This window comes from Rhincodon typus, chromosome 7 (genome assembly GCF_021869965.1).
Source record: "Rhincodon typus isolate 14 chromosome 7, sRhiTyp1.1, whole genome shotgun sequence".
Classification (NCBI taxonomy): Eukaryota; Metazoa; Chordata; class Chondrichthyes; order Orectolobiformes; family Rhincodontidae; genus Rhincodon; species Rhincodon typus.
In genome coordinates this window covers 5,013,040-5,040,824 of record NC_063338.1, presented here as the reverse complement: position 1 = coordinate 5,040,824, position 27,785 = coordinate 5,013,040, and the positions used below count along the sequence as shown (strand labels likewise).

Sequence of the window (27,785 nt, the reverse complement as noted above, 5' to 3'; positions counted from 1 at the left end):
GCCTCTTCGACCTGTTTGTTTCCTCTCCACCTATCCTCTCCTCTATCCCTCTTCTATCCGCCTCCCACTCTCTCCCTATTTATTTCAAAACCCCCTTCCCCTCCCCCTTTTCTGATGAAGGGTCTAGGCCCGAAACGTCAGCCTCTCTGCTCCTATGATGCTGCTTGGCCTGCTGTGTTCATCCAGCCCTGCACCTTGTTGTCTCGGATTCTCCAGCATCTGCAGTTCCTACTATCTCTGATTCCTTTCTTCTGGATTCCCTCACTGGAAAAAAAAAATCATTTCTTCTACCTTTTCAAATCCTTTAATCATTTTAGAAATGTCCTATAGATAAACACATAATCTTCTCAACTCCAGGGAATACAAACCTTGTTTACACAAACTTTTAAATTTAACCTTTTTCAACCAGGGTTCTTTCTGATTGAAGTGAATTGCAATCCCTCCAAGACCAATATATCCCCTGGGCAGCACTATACAAAACTGAGTGCAGATGAGCTTCATATCACTATCGCCTTTTGTGACATTACACAAAAATTCCAACACACATTATTTCCTAATTGAGAGAAAATAGAGTTATTAGCTAGGTGATAAGCAAACAACTTTTTCCCCTAACTGCCAGTAGTTTTCATCTAATAAGTAATGGTCAAGATCACAATTTGCAAGTAAAAATGAACTACTTGTTTGTTACATAATTTCTTGCGCACAGCCAACTGTTTTGCTTTATGATGGAACTCTCAGATGTCACACAATATGTGCTGATAGCAAAGAGATAGAGAAACTCCATCCTGTCCTCTGTTTAAACCTTTGAAAATGCAAGCCTTTGGCATCCAGTCATTAGTACACATTGGTTATGAGTAATGGTTCTGGGGATGGCGATGGCGATGGCATAGTGGTATTATCGCTGGACTGTTAATCCAGAGACCTGGGTTTGAATCCCACCACAGCAGATGGTGGAATCTGAATTCAATAGGTATCTGGAATTAAGAATCCATTGTTGATGGCCAGGAAAAACTCATCTGGTTCAATAATGTCCTTTAGGGAAGAAAGCTGCCATCCTTACCTGGTCTGGCCTACATGTGACTCCAGGCCCACAGCAATGTGGTTGACTCTTAACTATGCTCTGGGCAATTAAGGACAAGAACATTTTTGGCACCATGGTGTTTCTTATCTCCACCGATACAGATTCCACATGATTATTTTCTGAGCTCGTATCATTCCTCACCATTGCACTGATTTTACTTCTTTACTAATGATGCTACTCCAGCTGTTTTCCCTTTTTCTCTGTCCTTTCTAAATAATTAATACCTCCATATGTTCAGTTCCCATCCTCAGTAACCCCATAGCCATGTCGCCATAGTTGCTAATATATCATAACAGTCTATCCATAAAGTACTATATACAGTGTGAATGCTCCACACACCAAAACACGGGCTATTAGACTTGTCTACCTAATCTCATTCATCATCTTAGCTTTATTTTGCATGATGGCCCTTTGTTTCTCACTCTTTTTTATTGTCAGCTTGCCATTTTTGCTTCTTACCTTTCTGGCTTTTGTTTCGATCCTTGTTTCTCCCTCTTCTGTCTCCTTGCTCAAATTCCAATCCCTGCCTTTCTAGTTTAAACTCTCCCAACAGCATCAGCAAACACCTCTTTGTACTGTTACCTGTACTGTTTTGTTTTAAAGGTTCAACATGTAACCTGTGGCATAACAATGGCTATGAAAGAGATAAGCTTGTGCCTCAATGATAAAATGGTCTATGAAATCCAAAGGCACTGGTCCTACTGGGTCAATGGGAATCCCACCAGTGGTCAGCAACTTAAGTAAATTATTTTAAGCTGACACGCTGGTTTTTGGAGTTTCACGGTTTTCAATAATTTCATATTTTATAGTGGCTCTCTCAGCTTCATTAGGCAAAATCTAGGACACTGCAGATCGCACATGTAACCATTGAAAGGAGAAAGCTTGATCCATACATGTAGCAGTCAGACATTTTGAGAAAAGTTTCCAATATTTTCTAATGCATCAAAAATTCTATTAGTGTCTGTATATTTCAATTTAGTGCTTCAAGTCAATTCCTTTCACAAAGAAATTATGATAAACTTGTTGAACTATAAATCAGTACTGGAATCAGAGGGTGCTGGTTATTACTGAGAAGCTTCCACAAATAACTTACACAGATATAATACCACCATTCAACCTCTTAAACAACAGGCCTTCAGATATCCTGAGAAGATAAACAGTTTTTAAAAAGTGCAAATATACTCTCCTTGAAGTTCTATGATGGGTAAGATCATAAGAAATACTAACAGGATGAGGCTGTTTGGCCCCTCAAGCCTGCTCCACAATTCAAAAGAATCATGGCTGGTCTGACATTCCTGATGTTCACTTTCCTGCCTTTTCATTGTAATCCTGGATTCCCCTACTGATAAAGAATCTACTTCAGCCTTAAATATAAATGAGGACCCCACCCCCACAGCTCTCCTGTGGCAAGGAGTTTCACCAAGACTCACAACTATCTGTGAGAAAACGTTCTCATCATCTTTATTCTGAGACTATGCCCTCTGTCATAGACTCTCCCATGTGGGAAATATCCTCTCAGCATTTACCCTGTCAAGTCCCTTAAGAATCCTATATGTTTCAATGAGATCACCGCTCATTCTTCTAATCTCCAGTGAATAGAGTCCCAACATGTTTAGTCTTTGCTTGCCATACCAGGGATCTTCCTCGTGAACCTTCTCTGAACTGCCTCCAATGAAACAATATCTTTCCTTAAGTAAGGGGACAAAAACTGCTCACAGTATTCCATATGTGGTCTCACGAGCACCTTGTACAGTTGCAACAAGACTTCTGTACTCGTACAGTCGAACCCTCTTGAAATAAGGGACAACATTCTATTATTCTTTTGATTATCTGCTTTCTGTGGTTTGTCCAGAAGTGCCCAGCATCACCTGAGAATTTTTTTTACATCTGACAGTGCTCTTAGTTCACTGCTTGTGTCTGTTTATATGTTGACAATGACCTTGCATGCATTTCAGGCTTCAATCTGCTCTACTTGACCCAAGCAGGCCTATCCCTTGGATGTAAAAGCAACTCAAAAGTCAGCAGGCACTTGAATGGAAATACGCAAGACCACACGCACTCACTGGAAATGTTCTTCCAGACATACCTCACACAATTGGCTTCATTCCCTATCCCAATGTCCCATGTTTCTATTTCCATGGAGTTTCATATTAAAGATGTAGCATAGAAATAATAAAGAAAATGCAAAAGGTACCTGGAAAGGGCTCATCAAGCTCTGGGGGTGTTAAAACAGCAACAGGATACTGTACTAGTGAATGCAGGTTTGTAATTGTGGTACAGAACCAATTGATATAGTTGCATTATTGTACAACACTGGAGAGCAGCATTCACGAGTAGGGGTCTGTGATGTACAAGGGTATAGCACTCGGGCACAGGCTTGCCACTAACACACAGGGGCACAATAGCAATAGTGAATGTCTACCTATAATCGTAATGTACTTGGATACAGTACTGATGTTTTCATGACAGAATTTGAACTGAAGAACTAAGAGCACTTAAATACTTTGACTAATGTCAAACATTTACCTAAAACCCGATATATCTGTTAAACTATTTAATATTTAGATCTATTTTTCACAATTGAGAGCTTTGTGTTTTAAAACTCAGAGATATACATTATTTTACATTTACACCAAGAGTAAGGAACATTAAGGTTTGATGTTTTACCCATCATGCCACTAAGGAGGAGCCTGTGGAGATCTCCTTGATGAGCCAGAAGCAATGTATTAAGAAGGCTCCAGTAGCAGCAGTGTGTTTCTTCTGCAGGGTGCACTGCAGAAATCTACCAAAGCTTCTCTGAAAGCACCTTCCAAACTCACGACCACTACCACTTAGAAGGACACGGGCAGCACACGTGAGGACACCACCGCCTTCAAGTTTCCCTCCAAGCTGACTTGGAAATATATTGCTGTACTTTCATTGGTCAAAATTCTAAAACTCCCACTGTAACAATATCGTGGGTGAACCAACACAAATAGATTTTATTGATTTGAGAAAACAACTCACCACCTTCTCAAGGCAAGTAACAGTGGCAGTAAATGCTGACCCAGCCAACAAAGGCCACATCTCGCCAATGAGCAAAAAAGATTCCATGGTTGATAGGACATTTCTATATTTTCCTTTGCAGTGGTTTTCCAGGAAAAATACTAGACAAGCAGCAAAACACTAGGACAGGATGGAACCATAGGCAATTTCTTCACAATGCAACAATTTTGCTTTCTCTCCCCTTTTTGAGGTATGTGACTCATGTAATGGGACAATTTCACGAGTGACATTCTTCCTCCACTACGCCACTTAGGCAGGGCATACATAGCCAAGTTAAAACGTGCTTAAACCTGACACATTTTCCAACAGGATACGTGAGGAGATCGAAGCAGGAATGCTGACTCATTTAAATACCCCACTGAAGCCAAAGGGATCAAGGCTCATCCACTGTAGCCAGGATTGAAATCAGCTAACGCAGCACAGACTAACATCATGCCAGGGATCTTCTTGGTTCAAATGGATGAGTCCAACCCATGGGGGCTTAAATTTTTTAAAACTTTTTAGCTGGCCAAAATGAACGGAGATGTACAGCATAGCAATGGGAGGCCTTTAAAATAAGTTTATTTTGAAGCCAAATAGCAAAGTAGGAAACCAATCTTTTTAACGTAATACCAGGTTTATCAACAAAATGCATTCCATACATCTGCTCCTCCCTAACCAACCCCCACTGTTCCAGAAGTCTTTCTTCATACTCTTTCAATAAACTAACAAAGCAAATCAAATCAAGCAATGTTCCAATCCTTTTAAAAAGGGGGGCCCTTTGACATTTTTGCAACATAATGAAAATGTTTAATAGGAAAATTTCTCAAAATTAATATGACATGATAAGGGATAGAGATACACACCAACTCCTGCTGGTACTCCTAGCCAAGGAAGGCCTCGTGCATTTTAGGGGGATGTGGTGGCAAAGTGTTAATATAGCAGGACCAGCAATCGAGAATCACGGGCTAATGCTCTGGGGACATGGGTTCAAATCCAACCATGGCAGCTGGTGGAATTTACATTAAATTAAATTCTTGAATAGTGATCATGAAACAACCACCATGAAATCTCTTCTTTCAGCAAAGGAAATCTGCTATGCACACTTGATTTTGCTTACATGCAATTCCAGATCCAATTCTTAAATCACCTCTAAATAGCCTAGTAAGTCAATTAGCTGCATCAAAAAACACTGTGGAAAGAAATTAAAAATAAACTAAATTAAACAAGATGGAGGACATGGCATCAACATTGATACTGGAAACAGAATATGCTGCCAACGCTAATATGACCGCCATGACATATCTATCTATGTACACCCAGTTGCACCTGGGACATTAAGCCAAATAGAGTAACCGAGTAGCATTGTTATAATTTAATGGACTCAGATTTTACAGCTCACATTGTTCAGAAGCAAAAGCTTTTGTGGCACATTTTGATTTTTCTGTACCTCTGTAAATGCAAATTCCTAAACTGACCATCATCAGGAGGTAGATGAGAGAAGGCTATAGTCACACATCCAGTGTACTTTTCAAGTGAAGTATAGTATACATTTGTTGAAATGTCAAGTGAAATCTCAATTCTGGAAGGAGAATCCCCAATTTCAACTGAAAAAAAAATGTATTAATCACACAATATCGCACTGCAACGCTCCACCTAACAGGTGGCATTGCCCAAAAATGCCACAAAGACATCACAATGACATGCCCAGTCCTATAATCCATGTACAGTCATCCTTGCAAAACAACTGGTGGCTTGCATCAAAAATGGGAGAGATGTCCCATGAATAGTCAGCCAACGGTCTGACATTGTCTAGAAACTATGATTCGTGAATGTGGCTGTCTCACACACACCAACATCACCATACCCAAGTATGTCTGATGTCCCCACCTGGACAGAATGACCAGAGGTGACAGCAAAGTGGTATACAGTCAGGTGGGAGTTGCCTTAAGAGTCAACATTGACTGGAGTATTACACAAAATCTCATGGTATCAAGGCAAATATGGGCAAAGTAACCTCCTGCTGATTACCAACTAAAACCAAAATACTGCAGATGCTGGAAACCTGAAAAAACATTAAAAGTGCTGGATAAACTCAGCAATGGAGAGAGAAAGAGCGTTAATGTTTCGAGTCTGATACAACTCTTCTTCAGAACGGAAAGAGTTGAAAAAATGGTGATTTTATACTTTTGACAGAGATGAAGGAGGAGCCGGGGGACTATTTAGTACAGAGACCTAGTGTAAAAGTCAAAAGGGTTGCTATTTGGGGTGAAAAAGAAAGAGAGATGCAAAACAGACATAAATTACATTTAAGAGGGGTGAAAACAGATCCTCTCAGCTGAGACGAAAGTAAACAGACAAACAGGACAAACTTTAGGGCTGGGGGGGGGGGGGGGGGGGGGGGGGGGGGGTGGTCAGGGTTTCCATTCCTATTAATGTCAGTTACTCCTGCTGGGAAATGGGTGTCAAGAAAGGATAGTATCCTGCTCAGCTTTGACAACCACCACAGGTAAATGGCCAAGAGTCACACATACTCACAGTAAGTGATTCTGGTCATGTTGTGTCTTCCTGTTGTGGTCTGTCTCAGAGGTAACAGCGGACTGTGCTTTTCAGGTATCCATTTCTTTTGAAGGCTCCATGCAAGTGTTCCTGTTCTGCTTTGCGTAATTCCAGGTTGCTGCAATGGAAACCCTGACTGATGTTTCTGATCTAAAAGGGGAAATCAATGCCTAAATATGGTCCCAGTGAACATCTGACATCAGATATTGACTGGAATTCTAACATGGAACCATGTGGTCTTCTTTACTGAATTACTTCACATCTGTACCAGCTGAATCACTGGGGGAGCTGATTGTGATGAACTGTCACAGTCTTTTTTTCTAAATAGTGTCCTGATGCAGCTCCATTTGTGGGCACCTCAACACCCACAAATGGAGCTGCATCAGGACGCTATTTAAACGAGCCACAACTCATTGCAGCAACCCAGAACTATGCAAACCAGAACAGGAGCACTTACACGGAGTCTTCAAAAGAAATGGATACCTGAAAAGCACAATCCACTGTTACCTCCAAGACAGACCACAACAGGAAGACACAACACGACCAGAATCACTTATCACCCTACCATACATCGAGGACATTTCAGTGATGACCACTCAGACCCCTGGGTATCAGAGTAGCCCACAAACCAACAACCACCCTGCGTCGGCTACTGATGAATGTAAAGGATCCCATACCCAAAACTGGCAAAACTGGGGTAATATACAAAATACCATGCAAAGACTGTGAGAAACACTACATAGGTCAAACTGGAGGAAAATTGACTATATAGATACATGAACACCAACTAGCCACCAAAAGATACGACCAACTCTCACTTGTCTCACTACATATGGACAATGAGGGACACGAATTCAACTGGAACGACACATCGATAATCGCACAAGCCAAACAGAGACACGCCAGGGAATTCCTGGAGGTCTGGTATTCCAACCGGAACTCCAACAACAAACACATTGAATTAGACCCTGTGTACAAACCACTGAGAAACAAAACCGGAAACAATACCAATCACCCCAGCAAACCGAGGCATATAAATAACAAGTGGGACAGAACACCGATGCTTCACCGGAGGCGCACTGATGATGTTACCTGGCAGGGTGACGAAACGTTTGCAACCAAACCCACTGGCTCGGCAAGCATTTCTACAACTTCATCCACAACCCGAGCTACAAATCTTCTCCAAAACTTTAAAACATGAACGCTAACAAAATTGACAATAACCATTTGAGCTGATTTTCCTAGATGGTTAAATATATGAGTGAATTTTGTGAATTGGCATTTATCAGAATGTCAGTGTTTGGCAGTTCACCATCACAACTCTTGTCTGAAGCCTGCCCCCTTCAACCAGTAACTTTCAAAAGGGTAGTCCAACTTCAAAAGAGAGACAATTTTATTACTGTTGGCTTCTGTAGCTTGGATTGGAAAGCTCCCCAACTGAACTTAGACAAATAAGTTTGTTTTGTTGTAATGAAGCTCTGCATGGGCTGTTACTGGACAGCATTATTAGGGGAGTAAAATACAGCAATAGCATTAATACAGCAAGCAGCATTTTTAGGATTCAAGACATAATATAACTTTTTACATTTTATTATACACAGAGATATAGTGTCAATTCTTCATCCTGTCCCTGTGACTGTTATCAGGTGCACTGAGGTACACTACAGCTTATTGCGTAACGGCACACACAATCAGCATTATCAGCATTTAGAGGACTTCATACTACTTGCTGTTCAGCCATGATCTTATTAAATAGCACAGCAGGCTCCAGAGTCCAAATGGCTTAATCTTGCTCCATGTCTGTATTGTTGAACAACCTTTTAAATTCTACACTCTTACATTTAAGAAGCTTTTTCTAAAACTGACACCAGTTTAGTTCAATATACTTGCATTTAATGCCACTTCAATACTGCTTCTATAAAATTAGTTTGTAACGTGACACAAGTTGAGTTATGATCGATTTTCTCTTTTTATGGAACTGCTCGTAACCAAAAAGTTGGGAAAGCAAGGGACTCAACAAGATGTCCAATAATTCTCAGCGCTGTGTCATTAGTCTCATACCATTAACAATTGCTCAAGAGGAGTTCAGTTTTCAGGGAACAGAGACACAGGCCATGACTTGCAGGGTGCTATCTATATAGGAATATCCTGATCAGGCAGAAAGAGAAAGAAAAGCAGGATAGGAACAAGGAATTTGCAGTTGAGTCAAATGTACAATTTTCATCAGGTGTTAAACGAGTTAATAAAAATGGCTAATTTATTTCCTTCCCCATACAAGAAATTATAATACATACACTGCCACCCCAGCCAATATCGGCTAATTTTGCATTCTTCAATTATAAAGGAGTGGGATGTCAAGATCATAAAACAACATTGCATTTATAGATTTCCAAAGGCAAGTAAAATAAATGACCAAGACTGATCATGTGATGAGTCAAAATCCTGGAAATCTCCCCACTACGGTATTGTGGGTTAAGTGAACTGCAGCCAAGGAGGCAACTCACCACCACCTTCTCAAAGTCAACTAAGGATGGATAGTGATGCCACATCCCATGAATACATAAGTAAAATGGTACCTTTGCAGGTGTTAAATGCACATTATTTAATCGTGGCCAAGCCAACAATCTACGCTCAACTAGCGCTAACAAAAACTGATCACTTTAATTTCCAATTTGTGGAACTTCACATGCACTAATCAGCTGGATTGTTTGTTTACATGCTATCATTATCCCAGCACAGGACCTCTGACTTGAAGTCTGTACTCCTTCCTATTACCTCTTATACATTTCCCATCTCCAGTTTACCATGAGGCATTCATTCTAATTTTTATGTAACTAGGTCGACAGAATTTAAACTTGCCACATTCATTCACTTGCACATTTTGATTCCAGACATAAACCCATCCATTCTATTCTCTCTTTTTTACCACCTCTCTCTTGTTGCATACACACACACACTGGCTATATCAAGAGTTTTCCATGTCACAAGGATGTAAAAGATGGTATATTGTGGCAGTGATTATGGCCTACCTCTGAGGCAGGAGGCCTGGGTTCAAGTCCCACCTGTTCCTGTGGTGCGTACAGGGGGTTCTCCTCTAACGTGTGTTCCGGCAACTTGAATTGGCTATAATGCGATTGACAAATAGGGGAATGCTATTTGTAAAATGTGACCATGTGTTGGCTATAATGCAATTTCATCAAGTACAGACTGTATGTCATGAACCTCAAATATAATATCACACAGAGAACAACCATTTTATTAGGAAAATATGTGAAGTCTTAGTTTGAAGAGTTTATGCTGAACACGTTGACTGCATCAGCATTATTTAAAAATGCAGCTCATTTAAACAGAAGAATGGGTTCCAATGCTAAATTGATGGTATAAGTAAAAAATGAAGTATAGTTTAAAATAATATGACTATTTTATCTAATCTAATTATTTATGTACTGATTTAGTTTCAGGTGAGGCAAAGGTACTTTTAAACTGGGGATGAGAAAAATTTGGAGGGAGCGACACAAAAAAGCAGGACTAATTAGGACCACTTGTCCTCCGAGACATCAATGTACCATTTGCCTAGATTTTGTTACATATTTAATATGTAAGAATTTTTGAACTTGTTCACGTAAATCATTTATACCAGAAGATGTCTGCATTACAACCCACTCTTTTCCAGCACCATTTTGAATACAATGTTACTTAGGTTTACAAAGCATTTTAATTAAGCAAGGTCAGATTCCTTTGCTTCACTTATCTGAAAATCTACCCAGAAGTCTGTGCCGATGGAAATATCAAGTCATATCAGCATTTAAATAGAGGAGGGAATTGTACTAAAAATTGCTGATGTGTCAATTTCGGGGGAATTTCATGGAGGATTGCTGGCTGTGAGCTCTATCTCACACAACTGTGCACTGCTCACTTCTTTTGGATCATGCTCGCACAATCATGGAGGACCAACCATTACTGGGATTTCCAGTGGCAGAACTCTATTTAAAGCCCAGCTGTCACTTCATTGCAAATACAAGGTCAGATTCGTAAATGTATTCCCTCTTTGCAGCATCACTTGTCCGATAAACTGTCATTATAACTGCAGCAAGAAAAATGAAGCTACACAGGCGAGGAAGAATTTTGGAAAATATAATTGTAATGTGTCCTTTGTGCTCCTAACCCCGCTTTTCGCATAAGCCCCATTATTTATATAGTGCTATTTTTAATAATGCAATGCTGTGCTGGAATGCAACAATTGCATTATAGCAGAACTCCCTGTAATAACATTGCTGAATAGGCTAAAAGGAAAAGTACAAAATGCAAGTTTTTCCTCACTTGATTGGTGCAGCATGCTAAGCCAGGAATTTCAAAGTTCAAACTTTCCTCTTTATGTACTGATTTAGTTTCAGGTGAGGCAAAGGTACTTTTAAACTGGGGATGAGAAAAATTTGGAGGGAGCAACACAAAAAAGCAGGACTAACTGAGGTCACTTGTCCTCAGAGACATCAATGGAAAACCTAATCCTATCTAAGCTAATCACCCAACATCTAAACAATCATTTCTCAGCAGAATAATGGGAGAAACCCTTGACAAACGTTCCACTCCTGATCCAAAAGTAGCACTATTTACTGCCTCAGATGAAATCAGAAAACTCAGTTCAAACTTGGAATTTAAGCTGGGATGTTCCAGCAATCCATTCCCATAATTCAATGGCAATCACTAATATAGCTGGCACCTTTAACATAATGAAACATCTAAAGGTACTTCCCAGTAGCACTATTAATATCTCCTTGTGTGGTTTGTTTAAGTCCAATGTTCAAAAGCATGGTATATGTGTTGATAAGTGCCTTAAAGGAGGAAATGAAGTAGAGAGGGGGCAGGGAAGTGCAAGGAAGAAATTCCAGAGCTTGGAACCGAGGCAACTGCAGGCAAAGCCTCTAGTGGCGCAGCAAGTGAAATTGGGAATGCACAGGAGTGAGAGTTAGAGGAGCACAGATATCATAGAGAGTTGTGGATTTGGAAGAGATTATAGGATAAGGAGTCATAAAACCTCGGAAGGATTTGAGAAAAAGGATGAGAATTTTAAAATCAATAGTTGCTTATCTGGGAGCCAATGAAGGCAAACAAGTACATGATGTGATAAGGGAATGTGATTTCTTGCAATTAAGGGATAGGTGGCAAAGTTTTTAATGACCTCAGGTTTACAGAGAGAGGGTAGATTTTGGGAGACCAGAAAGTGTGTTAGAATATCAATTTTAGAGGTAATGAAGGCATGACCAAGGATTTCAGCGAGCAGAACATGGAATGAAAGGTTGAAGAGATGCCATAAATTGTCATCTCAGATTCAAATGTGACACCAAATTTGTGAACAGACTGACTTAATTTCACACTGTTACCAAACATGGAGGGAATAATTATGGAAGAGAGTTTGGAGTGGGGATCAAAACAACAGCTTCAGTCTTCCCAATATTTAACACAGGAAGTTGGAACTCAACTTAATTTTCAATTATGCTTATTTTGTCATGCATGAATTTCATGGGCTAGGAGTTCAATTCCAAACTATTTGACATGGTTCAATATTATGCATTGTACCTTCGCAGTCCAAGAAGTCAAAAAGCTTAAAGACCCATTCACTTTCATGCTTTTAGTTATAGACCAGACCAAAGCCTCTCAAAATATATTAAGAGGATAGCCTGGACCCTAAGTTTATCTTATTTTAAAGCTAAGTGTAAAGTGTTGCATTCCAGATGCAATTCGATTGGTCAAACTACTCAACATTAAGGAAAATACATGTTATTTTTATACTACAGTTAAAAAACAGTCAAAATAAAAATGAAATAATTGGTTTAACTAACTCCATTGAAATGCTTAACAAAAAATAATAGATATATTAACTATTGTCAATTAACTGTTCCAATATAGTAACATCCCATAAATACACCCTTGGCAAAGGCAAATTCAGTAAAACAGGTTGTCGCGCATGCAATTCTAGCATCAGGAAGAGAACCCCGGCTTTTAGCTGCACACAGAGGAATAAGAGCTTCCATATCTAGTTTTAAGACCCCAGCAATCCTGGTTCTATGGGAGCTTGACCCCATCCATTCAGGTTGCTTCTAAAGTTCTAACTTTTAAAAAAAATACCCAATGTCTCACAAGTTGTTTACTCTATTGTCTTTGAGCAGACTGCTCACACCTCTGTCTCAACCTTTCTTCGTTAAAAAGACAAACACCATCTCTTAAAGCCATAGTATCGTCACACCTCTCCTTTAAAAGAAAGAGCCATCAATTTACAAAGCTGGCTTCATTTTTAAAAACCTTTAGCTACACACTATTAGTACACTACAACACAAACACGTTACATTGACTCTAAGCATGAAAACATACACTACTACAGTCCATTTCAGTCTGTCCCTTCCCCCCAACACTGAACACCTCCGTCTTCCTTCATCAAAGACGTGACAATGCGTCGGCAATTACGTTCCCTCATCCTGCCACATTTGCATTTTTCAAATTGAATGGCTACAATAATAAACTCCATCTAAACAGTTTAGACATTTTATCATTAAATTTTTCTAAAAATTTTAATGAGTTATGATCGGTATATACAATATTCTGAGACACATTACTGGCAATATAAATTTGAAATGTTGCAATGCCAACACCAAACTAAAGATCTCCTTCCCAATTGTGAAATATTTCTATTGATGATTATTCCATTTTCTGCGGAAAGCTACCCTATATGTCTTTTTATCTTCACGTTGTCTTCTTGCAAGAGTACAGCACCAACACCCACATTACTTGCATCGATTGCCACCTAGAATGGCTTTGCGTAATCAGGAGTGGTTAACACTGGGGCAGTGGTTAACACAGTTTTCAGGCTGTCAAATGCCTTCTGACATTCATTCCTGCATCCACTGAAATTTTCTGCACTTCTTCAACAAGTCTGTCAGTGGAACAACGACACTGCTAAAATTCAGTACAGATTTCCAATGGAAGTCTCTCAGTCCTAGGAATCATAGTACTTCCCTCTTTGTTGGCGGTATGAGAAACCCCCCCAATTACATCTATTTTCACATCCCGTGGGGCCATTTCTCCATGTCCAATAACATAGCCCAGGAATGTGACTTAGGGTTTTGTGAACTCACTCTTAGCCAGATTTATCACCAAGCCCGCCTCCCAAAGTCAATGAATCAAACAATTCCGATAGATACTCCAAATGTTCATTCCAAATGTAACTAAAAATCACCAGATTGTCGACCAAATAATTCACCTCAATTTCCTTTTGAGCTGATAAGGCCCACTAAACCTTGCCTTTGAAGGATGTTGCCAGGAATCAAGGGACTGAGTTACAATGAGATGTTGGACCCTAACCCTAACCCTACTGGGAATAACACTAGCTCCACTAACAAAACTACAAATTTTTGATGTCTTATCTGCTTCCTGCTTCATCACATGTTGTGCTACTTTCAAATGCTATCTAGCCAACTCACCCATTGTACTTAATTCTTCCCCTAAAATTTGACACACAGTCCAAATTTGTGGTCTTTGAACTCTGACTTACCAATTTCTCCTTAATTATTTTAGTGGTCCTCTCACCTCGTGCTTAAAAACTAAATTCAAATGGACTGAATTTAGTGGAGTCATTAGGTGCATCCCTAATTGTGAAAGTACAAATGGAATTCCTATATCCCAATCCGCTGAATAGTCTTGACTATAAGCCCTCAATATTGTCTTTAAAGTCTGGCGCCACCATTCTAATGCTCTCTGTAACTCTGGATGGTACGCAGTGGATTTGTTTTATTTGAAAGCTATCCATAACTTCCTTGAAAAATTTTGATGTAAAATGTTACTCTCAATCTGATCGCGTTTCTGTGGGTAATCTGTATCTAGCAAAAGATTTGAGTAACTCTTCCAGAATCCTTTTAGCCACGATACTGTGTAATGTAGTGGCCTCTGGAAATCTAGTAGACACATTCATTATGGCCAACAAATACTGATTCCCACTTTATGTTTTAGATAGGGGTCCTACACAATCAATTAAGACTCTTGTAAAAGGTTCATCAAACAGGGGAATGGGTTTTAAGGGCTCTAGCTTCATCACTGCCTGAGGTTTTCCAATTACCTGACATGTATGACATGTTTAGAAAAATTCAACAATATCTTATGCAGTCCAGGCCAATAAAAATGTTTTTGTATTTTGTCCTGAGTTTTCCTTACTCCTGAATAATCTCTGACTGCTAATTCATGTGCTACTACAACACCTGCTTTCTATAATCCACGGGTAATGCAACTTCATGAACTCTTGCCCATTTCTTATCCGCCTGGATGTGTGATGGTCTCCATTTCCTCATCAAGACCTCATTTTTAAGATATTAACGTTCTGACATACACTCAGGTTCTTCTGCTGTTATGCTTTTTGATAAACTTGCTTTAGTTTTTTGTCTTTTTGTTCTAATTCAGCTAATTTCTCTGAAATAAAAATAACCACTTGTCCTCCACCTGCTCTTGTTTTTTTCCTCAACCATTTGAGCAAACGTAGTTTCTGATAACTGAACTTCAACTTCCTTGCCTTTACTCCTCAATGTCTCCTCCTGTTTCCACCTGTGGCTTTGTGACATTGTTACCACTCAGCTTGAGGAAAAATTCCAGGATATACTTTCCTGTAACACCTCAATTGCCTGATTTTCCACTGGCTTTTCAATCACAGTAGGCATCACTCCCACTTGTGGTCAAGTTATATCACTACCAAGGATGAACAATTTCTGGAACTGAGAATTTCTCTATTACTCCTCCCAATGTTTCACCACTTTTAACTGGACTCTCCAACCTCACTTTGTATAATGGAATATTGCTCCGCTCGTCACGAATTTTACATATTATCACTTTTTCTGGCAATACTCTTTCTGAATTCCAGATCTCCTCATCTCTCGCCAAAGATTGACTTGCTCCCATATCTCTTAAAATTTTAAATTTCTTTACCTGTTCCTCCTTGGCATTCATGAGTAAACCTCACCCACGCAAGTAAATTCTTTCAGAGAGATCTGACACTTTCTTCTCAACCAACCCCTGACTGGGTTATACATTCTTCTTCAGCACTTTAGCTTCCACTGTGCTTTCCTTACCACTTCAACAAAACTCACTGGCTTATCCTGTTTTCCCATGTCTGACCATAAGTCATAGGAGCAGAAATTAGGCCATTCGGCCCATCGAGTCTGCTCCACCATTCAATCATGGCTGATAAGTTCCTCAACCCCATTCTCCTGCTTTTTCTCCGTAACCCTTGATCCCCTTGATAATCAAGAACCTATCTATCTCTGTCTTAAATGTACTCAATGACCTGGCCTCCACAGCCTTCTGTGGCAGTGAATTCCATAGATTCTTCCCAATGCATCTTCTAAACCACCCACTATGACTTCACTTGGCCTACTTTGTTACAGTGGGAACATCTCAGCTCTTTTACTTCTCTTTTCCCTCTCACAGGTTTCCTTTCTCCCCTGTGGTAAACTATCTTCAATGAGATCTCCTTTCCCCTTACTGCCTGAGGACTTCTCTTTTCCCCAATTTCTATCCCTCACAGGTTGAGAATGATATCAGAAGCCAAACATTGATTTATGAACCAACTCAATTATCTGCCATTTCTGCCGCTAATCATGTAGTCTTAACTCTCTGCTCTTCCACATGAATTCTCACTACTTCGGAAAATGAATTTCTGAATTCCTCCAAAATAATAGTCTAAGAGGGTCATATGTTTGATCTATTTTCATTGCCCTTATCCACCTATCAAAATTACTTTGATCCTTTCAAACTCTATGTACATTTGACCAGGTTCCCTCCTTAAATTCCTAAAACATTGCCTGTAGGCTTCCAGTACTAGGTCACATGCACTTAAAATGGCTTTTTTCACCTCATCATACTTCCCGGATACCTCCTCTGATCGTGATTAAAATACCTCACTAGCTTTACCAACCAACTTTGTTTGGATCAACAATACCCACATGGTCAATGACCATTTCATTTGTTTAGCCACTGTTTCAAATGAAATGAAAAAGGCTTCTACATCCTTCTCATCAAATGCTTCAGCATATTTAAAAGATTCCCACCAGGCTTGTGGCTACGACAGGATCGCTCTCCATCACTGTCCTCATTACCACTCCTGACTTTCACCTCTACTTCTGCCATTTTAAGTCAAGCTTGAGTTTTCAGTTCCAACCTCAAGTTCAAAAACTCTCTCTCCCTCTAGGGCATCTTTTGCTTTCCTTTTCCTCTGCTTTTAATCATAATTCAAACTGTTTCATTTCTTTGCCCCTTTCTTTTTGTTCTTTTTCTTTCGCCATTGCCATTAATTCAAGCTTTCATAGAATCCCTACAGTGTGGGAACAGGCCACACCGACCCACAGAGCATCCCACCCAGACCCATCCCCTAATCTACACGTCTCTGAACGCTACGGGCAATTTAGCATGGCCAATCCACATAGCCTGCACATCTTTGGACTGTCGGAGCACCCGAAGGAAACCCACGCAGACTCGGGGAGAATGTGCAAACTCCACACAGAATCGCCCGAGGGTGGAATTGAACCCCTGTCCCTGGCACTGTGAGGCAGCAGTGCTAACCAGTGAGACACCGTGCCAGCTGCTTCATTTGCAATTGAACTTTAGCATTCTCCAATAATTCTGACTACATTTACAATTGTCAGGAATGCACGGCTATTCCTGCAATTATTTCCCCTTTCCTCTCACACACACAGTCATTTCCAACTTCAACTTGTTTCCCAATTCTGAAAACTTTGCCTTGCTCACTTTCTGTAAAACACCTAAAGTGACTGCTTCCATCCCCAGGAAACTCTTAGGTGACTGAAAGAGCCATTATTACACAAGGCACACCCTGTTTAAACAAACCGAATGCAACACACGAAATGAAAAACACCAACACTCATTACTCACTGTCTTCGAGTCCAATAATTCTAAACCCAACCTAGGATTAAAGATTCTTATCCAGGTCAAGCCCCAATTTGTTATGGGCCAGACAAGACTCCCCTCAAAATACATTAAGAAGATTGTCTAGACCCTAACTTTACCTTATTTTAAAGGTAAGTGTAAGGCATTGCGTTCCAGATGCAATTCAATTGATCAAACTACTCAACATTAAGTAAGACACACTTAACCATTGTATTAAAACACAGACAAAATAAAAAGAAAACAATTGACTTAACTATAACTCTATCGAAAAGCTTGACAGAATAATAAATGTATTAACTACAGTTAATTAACTGTTCCAATATAGGAACATCCCATAAACACACCCTTAACAAAGGTAAATTCAGTAAAACAGATTGTCTTGCATGCAACTCTAGCAGCAAGAGATCTCCAGTTTTTAGCTATAACAGAGAGAAGAATAAGAGCTTCCACATCCACATTCAAGACCCCAGCAACTGCAGAATGCTAAACTATAAATCCAGGTTCTGTGGGAGCTTGACCCTACCCTTTAGGCTGCTTTTATTGTTCCAACTTAAAAAAAAACCCAAGGCACCACAAGCTGTTTGCTCTACTGGCTTTGAACAGACTGCTCACACCTCTGTCTCAACCTTTCCTCATAAAAAAATACACTTTTTAAAGCCATGGCATTGTCACACTTCAATACTTTCAAGTCATCTCAATGTGCCTCAAAGTTAAAAGTAAAATACCGATGATCCTGAAATCTGAAATAAACACAGAATATAATGGAGAAACTTAGCCAGTAAGATCATAAGAAATAGGAAAAGGAGTAGGCCCCTCGAGCCTGCTGTGCCATTCAATAGGATCATGGCTGATCCTACATTCATGTTCACTTTCCTGCCCTTTACCCATAACCCTTGATTCCCCTACTAATCAAGAATTTATCTACAAAAAGAACTAAAGAAGAGTAATTGTAGACTGGAAACATTAATTCTGTTTCTCTCTCCACAGATGCTGCCAGACCTGCTGAATTTCTCCAGTAGTTTCTGTGGTATCACAATTTGTTGATTTGAAGTATTTTATCGAGGAAAAAAAGCTACATCTAACAAAGGCCAAGAAAAATTGCGAATTAATCTATTTATTAATTGATGTTGGTTGAGATATCCATAAGCCAAAGTACAGGGTAGTACGCATCTTAAGCTAGCAATGGGATCCTTAACTCAACAGAAAGGAGGGTTTATCATCTCATTCCAAAGCCAGCACCTCTTTTCTCACTGATGGATCCAGCTTGAATTATTGCATGAGCTCCAGAATGAAGCTTGTAGCCATGACGTTCTGACTGAGGAGGTGAGGGTGCAAGTAGTGAACCAACTGACTCTTTGTGGCTGTGCAAATAGAGTGTGCTTATCCTTACATCTATCAAGAATTTTCATCAATAAAGGAACCAAAAGAAAAATGAATCTCAATTAAAGCTAGGGGAGATGTCAGGCTTGTGGTATTATCACTAGATGAGTAATCTGGTAGCCCAGGCTAATGCTCTGGGATGCAGGTTCTAATTCCTCCACAACAGCTGGTGGAATTTAAATTCAATTAATTAAACCTGGAATACAAAACTACACATCAGTAAGACCGATTATATAATGATGATCAAGTATCTTACACACAAACTTTGTTTACTAATATCCTTTACAGAAGGAAATGTTACCTCATCTGACCTACACGTGACTCCATAGAGTCACAGAGTCATACAGCATGGAAACAGACACTTCGGTCCAACTAATCCACACTGACATGCTCCTAAACTAAACTAGTCCCACCTGCTTTCATTTGGCCTACATCCCTCCAAACCTTTCCTATTGACATACTTATCCGAAAATGCCTTTAAACGTTGTAACAGTACCTGCATCCACCATTTCCTCTGGCAGTTCATTCCACGCTGGGTTTTAAAAAAGTTGCTTCTCATGTCCTTTTTAATTCTTTCTCCTCTCACCTTAAAAATATTCTGCCTAGCTTGGAGCCTTTGTCTCCTACCGTAAAGCCAATTTTGTATCCAACTGGCAAGCTCACCCTGAAATCCCATACAACCTAATTTTACTAATTAGTCTACCATGCGGAACCTTATCAAGGGCTTTACTAAAGTCCAAATGAACAACATCTACCACTCTGCCCTCATCGATCTTTTTGGTTACCTTCTCAAAAAACTCAATCAAGTTTGTGAGGCACGATTTCCCTCACACAAAACCATCCTGATTATCCCTAATCATTCCTTGCCTCTCCAAATACTCCTATGTTTCAGAATCGGTTCCAACAACTTACCCACCAATGTCAGACTCACAGATCTATAGTTCCCAGGCTTCTCCTTCCAACCTTTCTTAAATAAAGGCACACATTAGCCAGTCTCCATTTCTCTGACACCTCACCCGTGATTATAGATGATACAAATATTTCTGCTAGGAGCCCCGCAATTTCCTCCCTATGTTCCCAAAATGTTCTGGGATACGCTTGATCAGGTCCCAGGGATTTATCCACCTTTATTTTTTCCAAGGCCTCCAGCAGTTTCTCTTCTGCAATTTGAACTGTTTTCAAAACACGTTGGTTGATTCTTAGCTGACCTCTGAAATGGTCTAGAAAGCCACTCAGTTCAAGCATAATTAGGGATGGGCAACAAATGTTGGTCTAGCCTCATGCCCCACAACAGAAAAAAAAATGATACTTTGAATAAATGTGAACATCCACATTTCCTTTTATTTTAAGATTGTTCTGTACTACTTCCTTGTATTTTCTATCCACACCATCCATTCTTTTATTCAGTCCTTTCATTCACTACCAATTGGTACTGAATTCTCATCTCATTAAAGTTCCTCACGCTGCCATCCATGCAATCGGCTCCTCAAATTCACCAACATATCTGCACTCCTGGAATGCAAGCATCCAAGAATTCCCAATATTAAATCATACCACCATTGTTATCCATGCCTTCAACTGCCAAGGTCCTAAGCTCTGGAATTTCTTTCCAAAATCACCCATCACTGCTTCTCTACTCACAAAAAATTCTTTAAAATCTACCTCTTTGTCCAAGCTTTTGGCCATTTATCACAATATCTCCTTCAATAAAAGCAAAATACTGCTGATGCTGGAAATCTGAAGTAAAAACAGAAAATGCAGGAGAAACTCAGCAGGTCTGGCACCTTCTATGGAGGGAGAAACAGAGCTAAGGTTTCAAATCCAGACGTCCAGCTTAATTTATAAAGCACATTATGTCAGCTGATTTGTCATCAATGGATTTCTCTTTGTTAATAAAGTAACACAACGTACAATTTGTGAATGAGAGATAGTAGGAACTGCAGATGCTGGAAAATCTGAGATAACAAGGTGTAGAGCTGGATGAACACAGCAGGCCAAGCAGCATCATAGGAGCAGGAAGCCTTCCTGCTCGTACAATTTGTGAATATGTTCAGGACGTGCTTATGGAATTCTCAGAATTCAGACATTCATAAAGATACTCCTTCTTCATTGCAAAACAATTACCTCATTCAGTCATGTCTATAAAACAGCTGGGAAAGTCCAGCATCCATTAATTAAGAACCAACATCAAGGTAAAAACCAAAAGAACTGCAGATGCTGTAAATCAGGAACAAAAACAAAGTTGCTGGAAAAGCTCAGCAGGTCTGGCAGCATCTGTGAAGGAGAAAACAGAGTTAACGTTTCGGGTCCGGTGACCCTACCTCAGAACTGATGGTGGCTGGGAAAACATCAGTTTATATGCAGAAAATAGGGAGGTGGGTGGGGTTGGGAGTAAACGATAGAATAGAGCCCAAAGAGAGAGAGAAAGACAGTTAGACAGACAAAGGAGTTGCTAATGATCAGGCTGGGAGGGTGAGTAGTTGTTAATGGGGACTGTTAGTGACTAACAACAGGGGGTGTGTAGTGGCAGGCTATGTGGTAACAGGGCCTGGTGTGTGGGGTGGGGGGCTGGGACATGGGAGAGTTTAAGCCCTAAAATTATTGAACTCAATATTGAGTCCGGAGGGCTGTAGGGTCCCCAAGCGGAAAATGAGGTGTTGTTCCTCCAGCTTGCGTTGGGCTTCACTGGAACACTGTAGCAAGCCGGAGACAGAGATGTTGGCCAGGGAACAGGGTGGTGCATTGAAGTGGCAGGTAACAGGTAGTTCAGGGTCTTTTTTGCGAGCAGAACGTAGATGTTCTGCGAAGCGGTCGCCAAGTCTACGCTTCGTTTCCCCAATGTACTGGAGACCACATTGTGAGCAGCGAATGCAGTAGACTAGATTCTGGGAAGTGCAGGTGAAGTGTTGCTTCACCTGGAAGGTATGTTTGGGCACTTGGATACTTGGGAGGGAGGAGGTAAATGGGTAGGTGTTGCACCTTCGCCGGTTACAGGGGAAGGTGCCGTAGGGCTGTGGGCAGGTGTTGGGGATGAAGGAAGTGTGGACCAGGGTGTCCCGGAGGAAACGGTCCCTGCGGAAGGCAGACAAGGGAGGGGAGGGGAGTATGTGTCTGGTGGTGGCATCTTGCTGGAGGTGGCAGAAATGGCATCCGATGATCTTCTGGACGTGGATGCTGGTGGGATGGTAGGTGAGGGTAAGGGGAACCCTATCACTGTTGCAGGAGGGAAGAGAAGGGGTGACGGCAGAAGTGCGAGAGATGGGTTGGACCCGATTGAGGGCCCGGTCGACAACGGAGCTGGGGAATCCTCGGTTGAGGAAGAATGTGGACATTTCGGAGGCTCCCTTGTCAAAGTTGGCCTCATCTGAACATATGCGACAGAGACAGAGGAGCAACATCAAGGTATCTGCCACAGAATGCTCATTAGCATGGAGGCGCTGGATACTGCAAAAGCCCTGACAACATTCCAGCTATTCTGGTTACCCTGCTATAGGAAGGATGTTGTTAAACTTGAGAAGGTGCAGAAAAAAATTACATGTGTGTTGCTGGAACTGGAGGGTTTGATAGGGAGAGGCTGAATAGTCTGGGGCATTTTTCTCTGCAGAATTGGAGGTTGAGGGGTGACCTTATTAAGATTTATAAAATCATGAGGGGTGTAGATACAGGGAGCAGCCAAAGTCTTTCTCCTACGGTGGGGGAGTCCAAAACTAGAGGATAATGGTTTAAGGTGACAGGGGAATGTATGGAACAAGCTGCCAGAAGAAATGGTGAAGGCGGGTATAATTACAACAGTTGAAAAGCATCTGGAGGGTATTTGAAAAGGAAGGATTTAGAGGGATATGGGCCAAATCCTGGCAAATGGCACTAGATCAGATTGGGATGTCTGTCGGCATGGACAAATTCGACTGAAGGACGCGTTTATGTGCTGTATGTCTCTATGACTCTAATAGCACTGAAGATCACGGAAGATACACTGGTATCTATCTGACCATGTGAAAAATTGCCCAGGTATGTCCTATGCACAATCTAACCGTCCCATTAGTCTACCTTCGATCATTGTTAAAGTGACAAGAGGGTGTCATCAACAGTACTATCAAGCAGCACCTGCTCAGCAATAACCTGCTTGCAGATGCCCAGTTTGGGTTCTACCAGGGACACTCAACTCCTGATCTCATTACACTTCGGTTCCAACATGGACAAAGACACTGAATTCCAGAGATGAGGCAAGAGTAACATCCCTTGATATCAAAGCCACATTCAACTAAGTATGGCATCAAGGAGACCTAGGAAAATTAGAAATCGGGGGCAAAATCTCCCCTGGTTGGAGTCATCTTTGACACATAGAAAGATGGTGTGGTTGCTGGAGGTATGTCATCTCAATTCCAGGACATGTCTGCAGGTGTTCCTTAGCATCTGTCCTAAGCACCATATCTTTAGCTGTTTCACCAACAACCATCTCTCTATCATAACGTCAGAACTGGGATGTTTGTTTGATGATTTCACAATTTTCGTTACTTGTCAGATACTAAAGCACTCCTGATCAAATGCAATAAGTTCTGGATAGTATCCACACATGAGCTGACAAGTAAAATTCTTCAAAGTTCTTTTTTCAACTTTCCTTACGGTACTTGTTGACTATCAGTCTCGTGCCAGTACTTAGCCTTAGATGGAGATTACCACCCGCTTTGGGCTGCATTCACAAGCAACCCGACTCTGAGAAGACACTGTCCCGACGAGCCATGGGCCGCCACCAGCCTCATACCGTCCCCAGGCTAAGCCTCGATCAGGAGGCTTGAACTCTCTCTTCAAAGATTCATGCCATACAATGGCCATCTTCAAAAAGAGACAATCTAACCACTACCCCTTGACATTCAATGCTGTTACCATCACTGAAATCCCCACTATGAATATCCTATTGATAAGAAACTCAACTGGATTCACCATATAAAAACAGTGGCTAGTACAGCAGGTCAGAGGCTAGGAATAACGTGATGCGTAACTCATCTCCTGATTCCCTAAAGCCTGTCCACCATCTACAAGCCACAGGTCAGGAATGTGATGGAAACTCCACAATTGCTTGAATGGGTGCAGCTCCAACACCCCTTAAGAAGCTTTATGCCATCCAGGACAAAGCAGCCCACTTGATTGATACCACATTCTCAAGCATCCATTCTTTTCACCCGCACTCAGGAGCAGCAACGTGTACTATCTACAAGATGCACTGCAGAAATTCACCAAAGATCCTTAGACAGCACCTTCTAAACCCACGACCACTACCATCTAGAAGGACAAGGGCAGCAGATATGTTGGAACACCACCACCTCCAAGCCACTCACCACCCCGAGTTAGAAATATATTGCTGCTCCTTCACTGTTGCTGGGTCAAAATCCTGGAATCCCCTCCCCAGTGACATTGTGGGTCTACCTGCAGCACATGGATTGCATCAGTTCAAGAACGAAACTCAACACCACCTTCTTAAGGGTGACTTGGGATGGGTAGTAAATGCTGGCCAGCTGGTAACACCCATGTTCCGTGAGTAAATAAGAAAAATGCACCTAGCCAACTGCATAATGTTATGGACTACAATCAACACAGAACTTTCGGCAATACTGTCATGCTCTGCCATTGTCAATCAACTCTAATGATCAATAAGAGAGCCAAAGATGCAATCAACAATTACAACTTCTTTCCCTCTAAAATCTGGATAACAGAATAATAGAAATGGCAAATAGAACTCTGTCTGCACTAAATTGCATACTCTGATGCAGTGTCATATACATTCAATGAACTTAATTTTTCTTCATTTGATGCAAATTGGTGACAGACAGTCCAACACGTATGGAAGAGAGCAAGTGTTGAATATTCAGATGCTCATAGGCATCAACCCCAAGCCTATGAGTCCACAAGTATACTTGCAGACAGATCACAGGAAACAAACTATGGTCATTCGTTCAATGGTACAAAGTCAAAGAATAGCACATGTGCTGTAGATAACAGGTTCATCCTGGTCTGTCTCAGTCCATATTCGCTAGATGACCCTGCTGTGCTTCAAAAGATGTTACTATATCTGGGGTTCCGAGGAAGGGTCACTGGACCTGAATCATTAACTGATTTCTCTTCATAGATGCTGCCAGACCTGCTGAGCTTTTTCCAGCAATCTCTTTTTTTGTTTCAGATTTACAGCGTCTGCAGTTCTTTCAGTTTTTATGTTACTGTATCTACTTGACCATGAGATTTACAGACTCGTGTACACCTTGACGACTGCGCACAAAAAAAGCTTGTAAAATGCAATGGATTACACAGTATAGAACTGGAAGATCACAATAGGCCAGGCAGCATCAAGAGGAGCAGGAAAGTTGACGTTTCAGGTCGAGACCCTTCTTCAGAAATCTTGTGATTTTCTCTTATGGAGGGAGAAATCCTAGACAATTATTTAAACGACCCCTCCACTCTTACAACTGTCCACTCTCCCCTTCACTCTTCTGTCCCTTACCCTCTCCTCCCCTTCATCCGGTCCTTCTCTACTCACTTTCCCACTGGTCTGCCCCCTCTTGATCCCCTCTCCTCTCTTCCCCCGGCCCCAACCCCCACACACATGTACTTCTCCCACTCTACCCCCACCCCCACCCCCACATTCAGTGATTCAAGCGATAGCGAGCTTAGCGCAGTCTCTTTAAATGTTCCTCCAACCTTTCCCCAACACCACACCTCTGGGCCGCTTCCGACACCCGGGAACATACTTCCAGTCACTTACAGGCCACGACGTTCACCCAGGCGGCGTGAATCCCGAAGAACAGCAGACATAAGGAGGCGGCCATGTCCGACCCGGAGTTGCGGGGGGGGTGATGGAGGGCAAAGCGAAGCAGTGTACAACAATGAGGAAGGGGAATGCGGCTCGGCCCAGTTCAGCCCCGGCGGTTATTGACAGCCCACGACGGTTTCATGCCCTCGCGGAGGCCGCGATTTGAAAATCCGCTGGCCCTGCTCGCGCTCACAACCACCCGATGGTCCGGCAGAATTCAGCTCCTCGCCTCCTGCCCTGCTCGGTCTGGACTCCTCACCCGCTCCGATTAGACACACACAAATAGAATTATTACTTCCTTCCTTTTAATTCCTCGACTGTTGCTGTTCTTTTGTTTTTTTTAAAATCCAGCGGAAAAGAAAAGCCGCGGGCGTCCAGACGAACCGCGGATGGGTGGGATTGATGAAATATCCCTCTTTTTGTTCAACTAATGTTCTCCTCGCGATCACGGAACAAAATGTTCAGGATCATCTGTGTAGATATAAAAATTCCCGTTTGTTTGATCGCTGTTGATGATAAATCCTCTACAAACTTCAATCATATGTTGTTTGGTGGGGCAAGGTTGGGGGATTCACTTGCTGTAACGGGAAACGGAAAAAAAACCCTATGACTCCTTTCCTCGACGACGATGATTTTTCTTCTCCTCCTGACGGAATAATTGTTTCACTCTTTTTGTATACATTTCCTCGCAGACTTGTCGTCTGAGATTTTTCCTCTTCAGTACATGGGTATTTTTCTTTCCCTCCCTTCCCCCTCTCGAGTGAAACGAGATCGATCGAATTTACTTTTAATCTTCTCGAAATAATTTACTCCTTCCAAGCGCAGGTCTTCGACCGATGGCGTGTGATTTTTTTGTGTGTGTATGTTTTCTTTTCCTTCTCAAACCGTCCTCGGGAGCTGCATCGCAAACTCTTCGTCTTGTCGGGCGTTGATTTTAGATTTCCCTCTTTCGCCTGGCTCCCGTTCAATTTATTTCTCTATTTCTTTTTCATCCTGTGGTTCTGGCTTTAAAAAAATCTAAAATTTCCACTACCGAAGGTTCATTCCCCTCAAGCGGGTCATCATGACTTTCCTTCCTTCCTTCCTTCCTCACCCCCCCTCCCCGTCCTTGTCTTCTGATGTGAGGGGATTAAGTTTGTGGTTGGGGGGGTCCAAATGTTTGGACCACTCACTCAGGATGAGGGGGGCCGGAGGCAATGCCAACTTCCGAAAGAATCTCCCTTACGCACCCCCACCCCCTAAGCCGTTTTGCTTTATTTCTGCTAGATTATATGAAGTTGTCTTCCCCTCCGCCACCCACACCCCTCGCTTTCTTCTCCCTATGCAAATTCCAGGAGACCGCAAGAGCTTTCGGTGGGAGGCTGCCGAAAAACGCTTCCTTCTCTATACCCCGCCAAGTCGGTTCCCGGGATCTTTTCCACTCCGATCTCTTATGTCCGTGTCTTGCGTTCCTGCATTTTGTTCAATGAAGATGGTGGAGAACCACTGAGGCTGAGCTGGTCGCGAATAGGGAACGACAGCCGAAACCAGACACATACACACACACAACACAGCAAGAAAAGACGGGATACGCCCGCCAGACACGCCACGATCACACACCGAGCCTGAGGCTGTGTCTGAATCCGAACAGCTCCCTCTATAGTGCTCTGCGTTTAAAGGGGCAACGCAAATTAACTCCCAAAGGTCTGAAGTAGGAAGGGACAAATTAGGAACTCTGATTTCCCTCATAAAGGAGTAGTGCAGCTCACATTCAAACCGCGCTTTTAATGTGCCAGCCATGTTTCAAGACCTCCCCTGAGGCACCAAGAACAAATGAACATTGAGCCAACGAAGATAAATAAGCAGTGACTGCAAACTTAATGGAAATGGTGGAATTCAAAACAGTGACGTCAACGGGGAGAGAGAGGTGAAGGAGTCTGGGGTAATATGCCTGGATCTGAGGCCTAGGTGGGTGAAGGAGTCAAATTTAATGACAACAAGGTGCAGGGCTGGATGAAC

General features: G+C 41.6%; 1 protein-coding gene across 1 annotated transcript in view; it reads right to left on the bottom strand.

The window, feature by feature from the left end:
- Positions 1-27,397, bottom strand: part of bmpr2b (bone morphogenetic protein receptor, type II b (serine/threonine kinase)) — a 297,603-nt gene extending 270,206 nt beyond the window's left edge. The window contains exon 1 of the mRNA XM_048598830.1: positions 25,740-27,397. Within this exon, the coding sequence (XP_048454787.1) occupies positions 25,740-25,803 (64 nt within the window). The 5' untranslated portion in view covers positions 25,804-27,397. The remainder of the gene's footprint in view (positions 1-25,739) is intronic.
- Between the last annotated feature and the right edge of the window lie 388 nt (positions 27,398-27,785).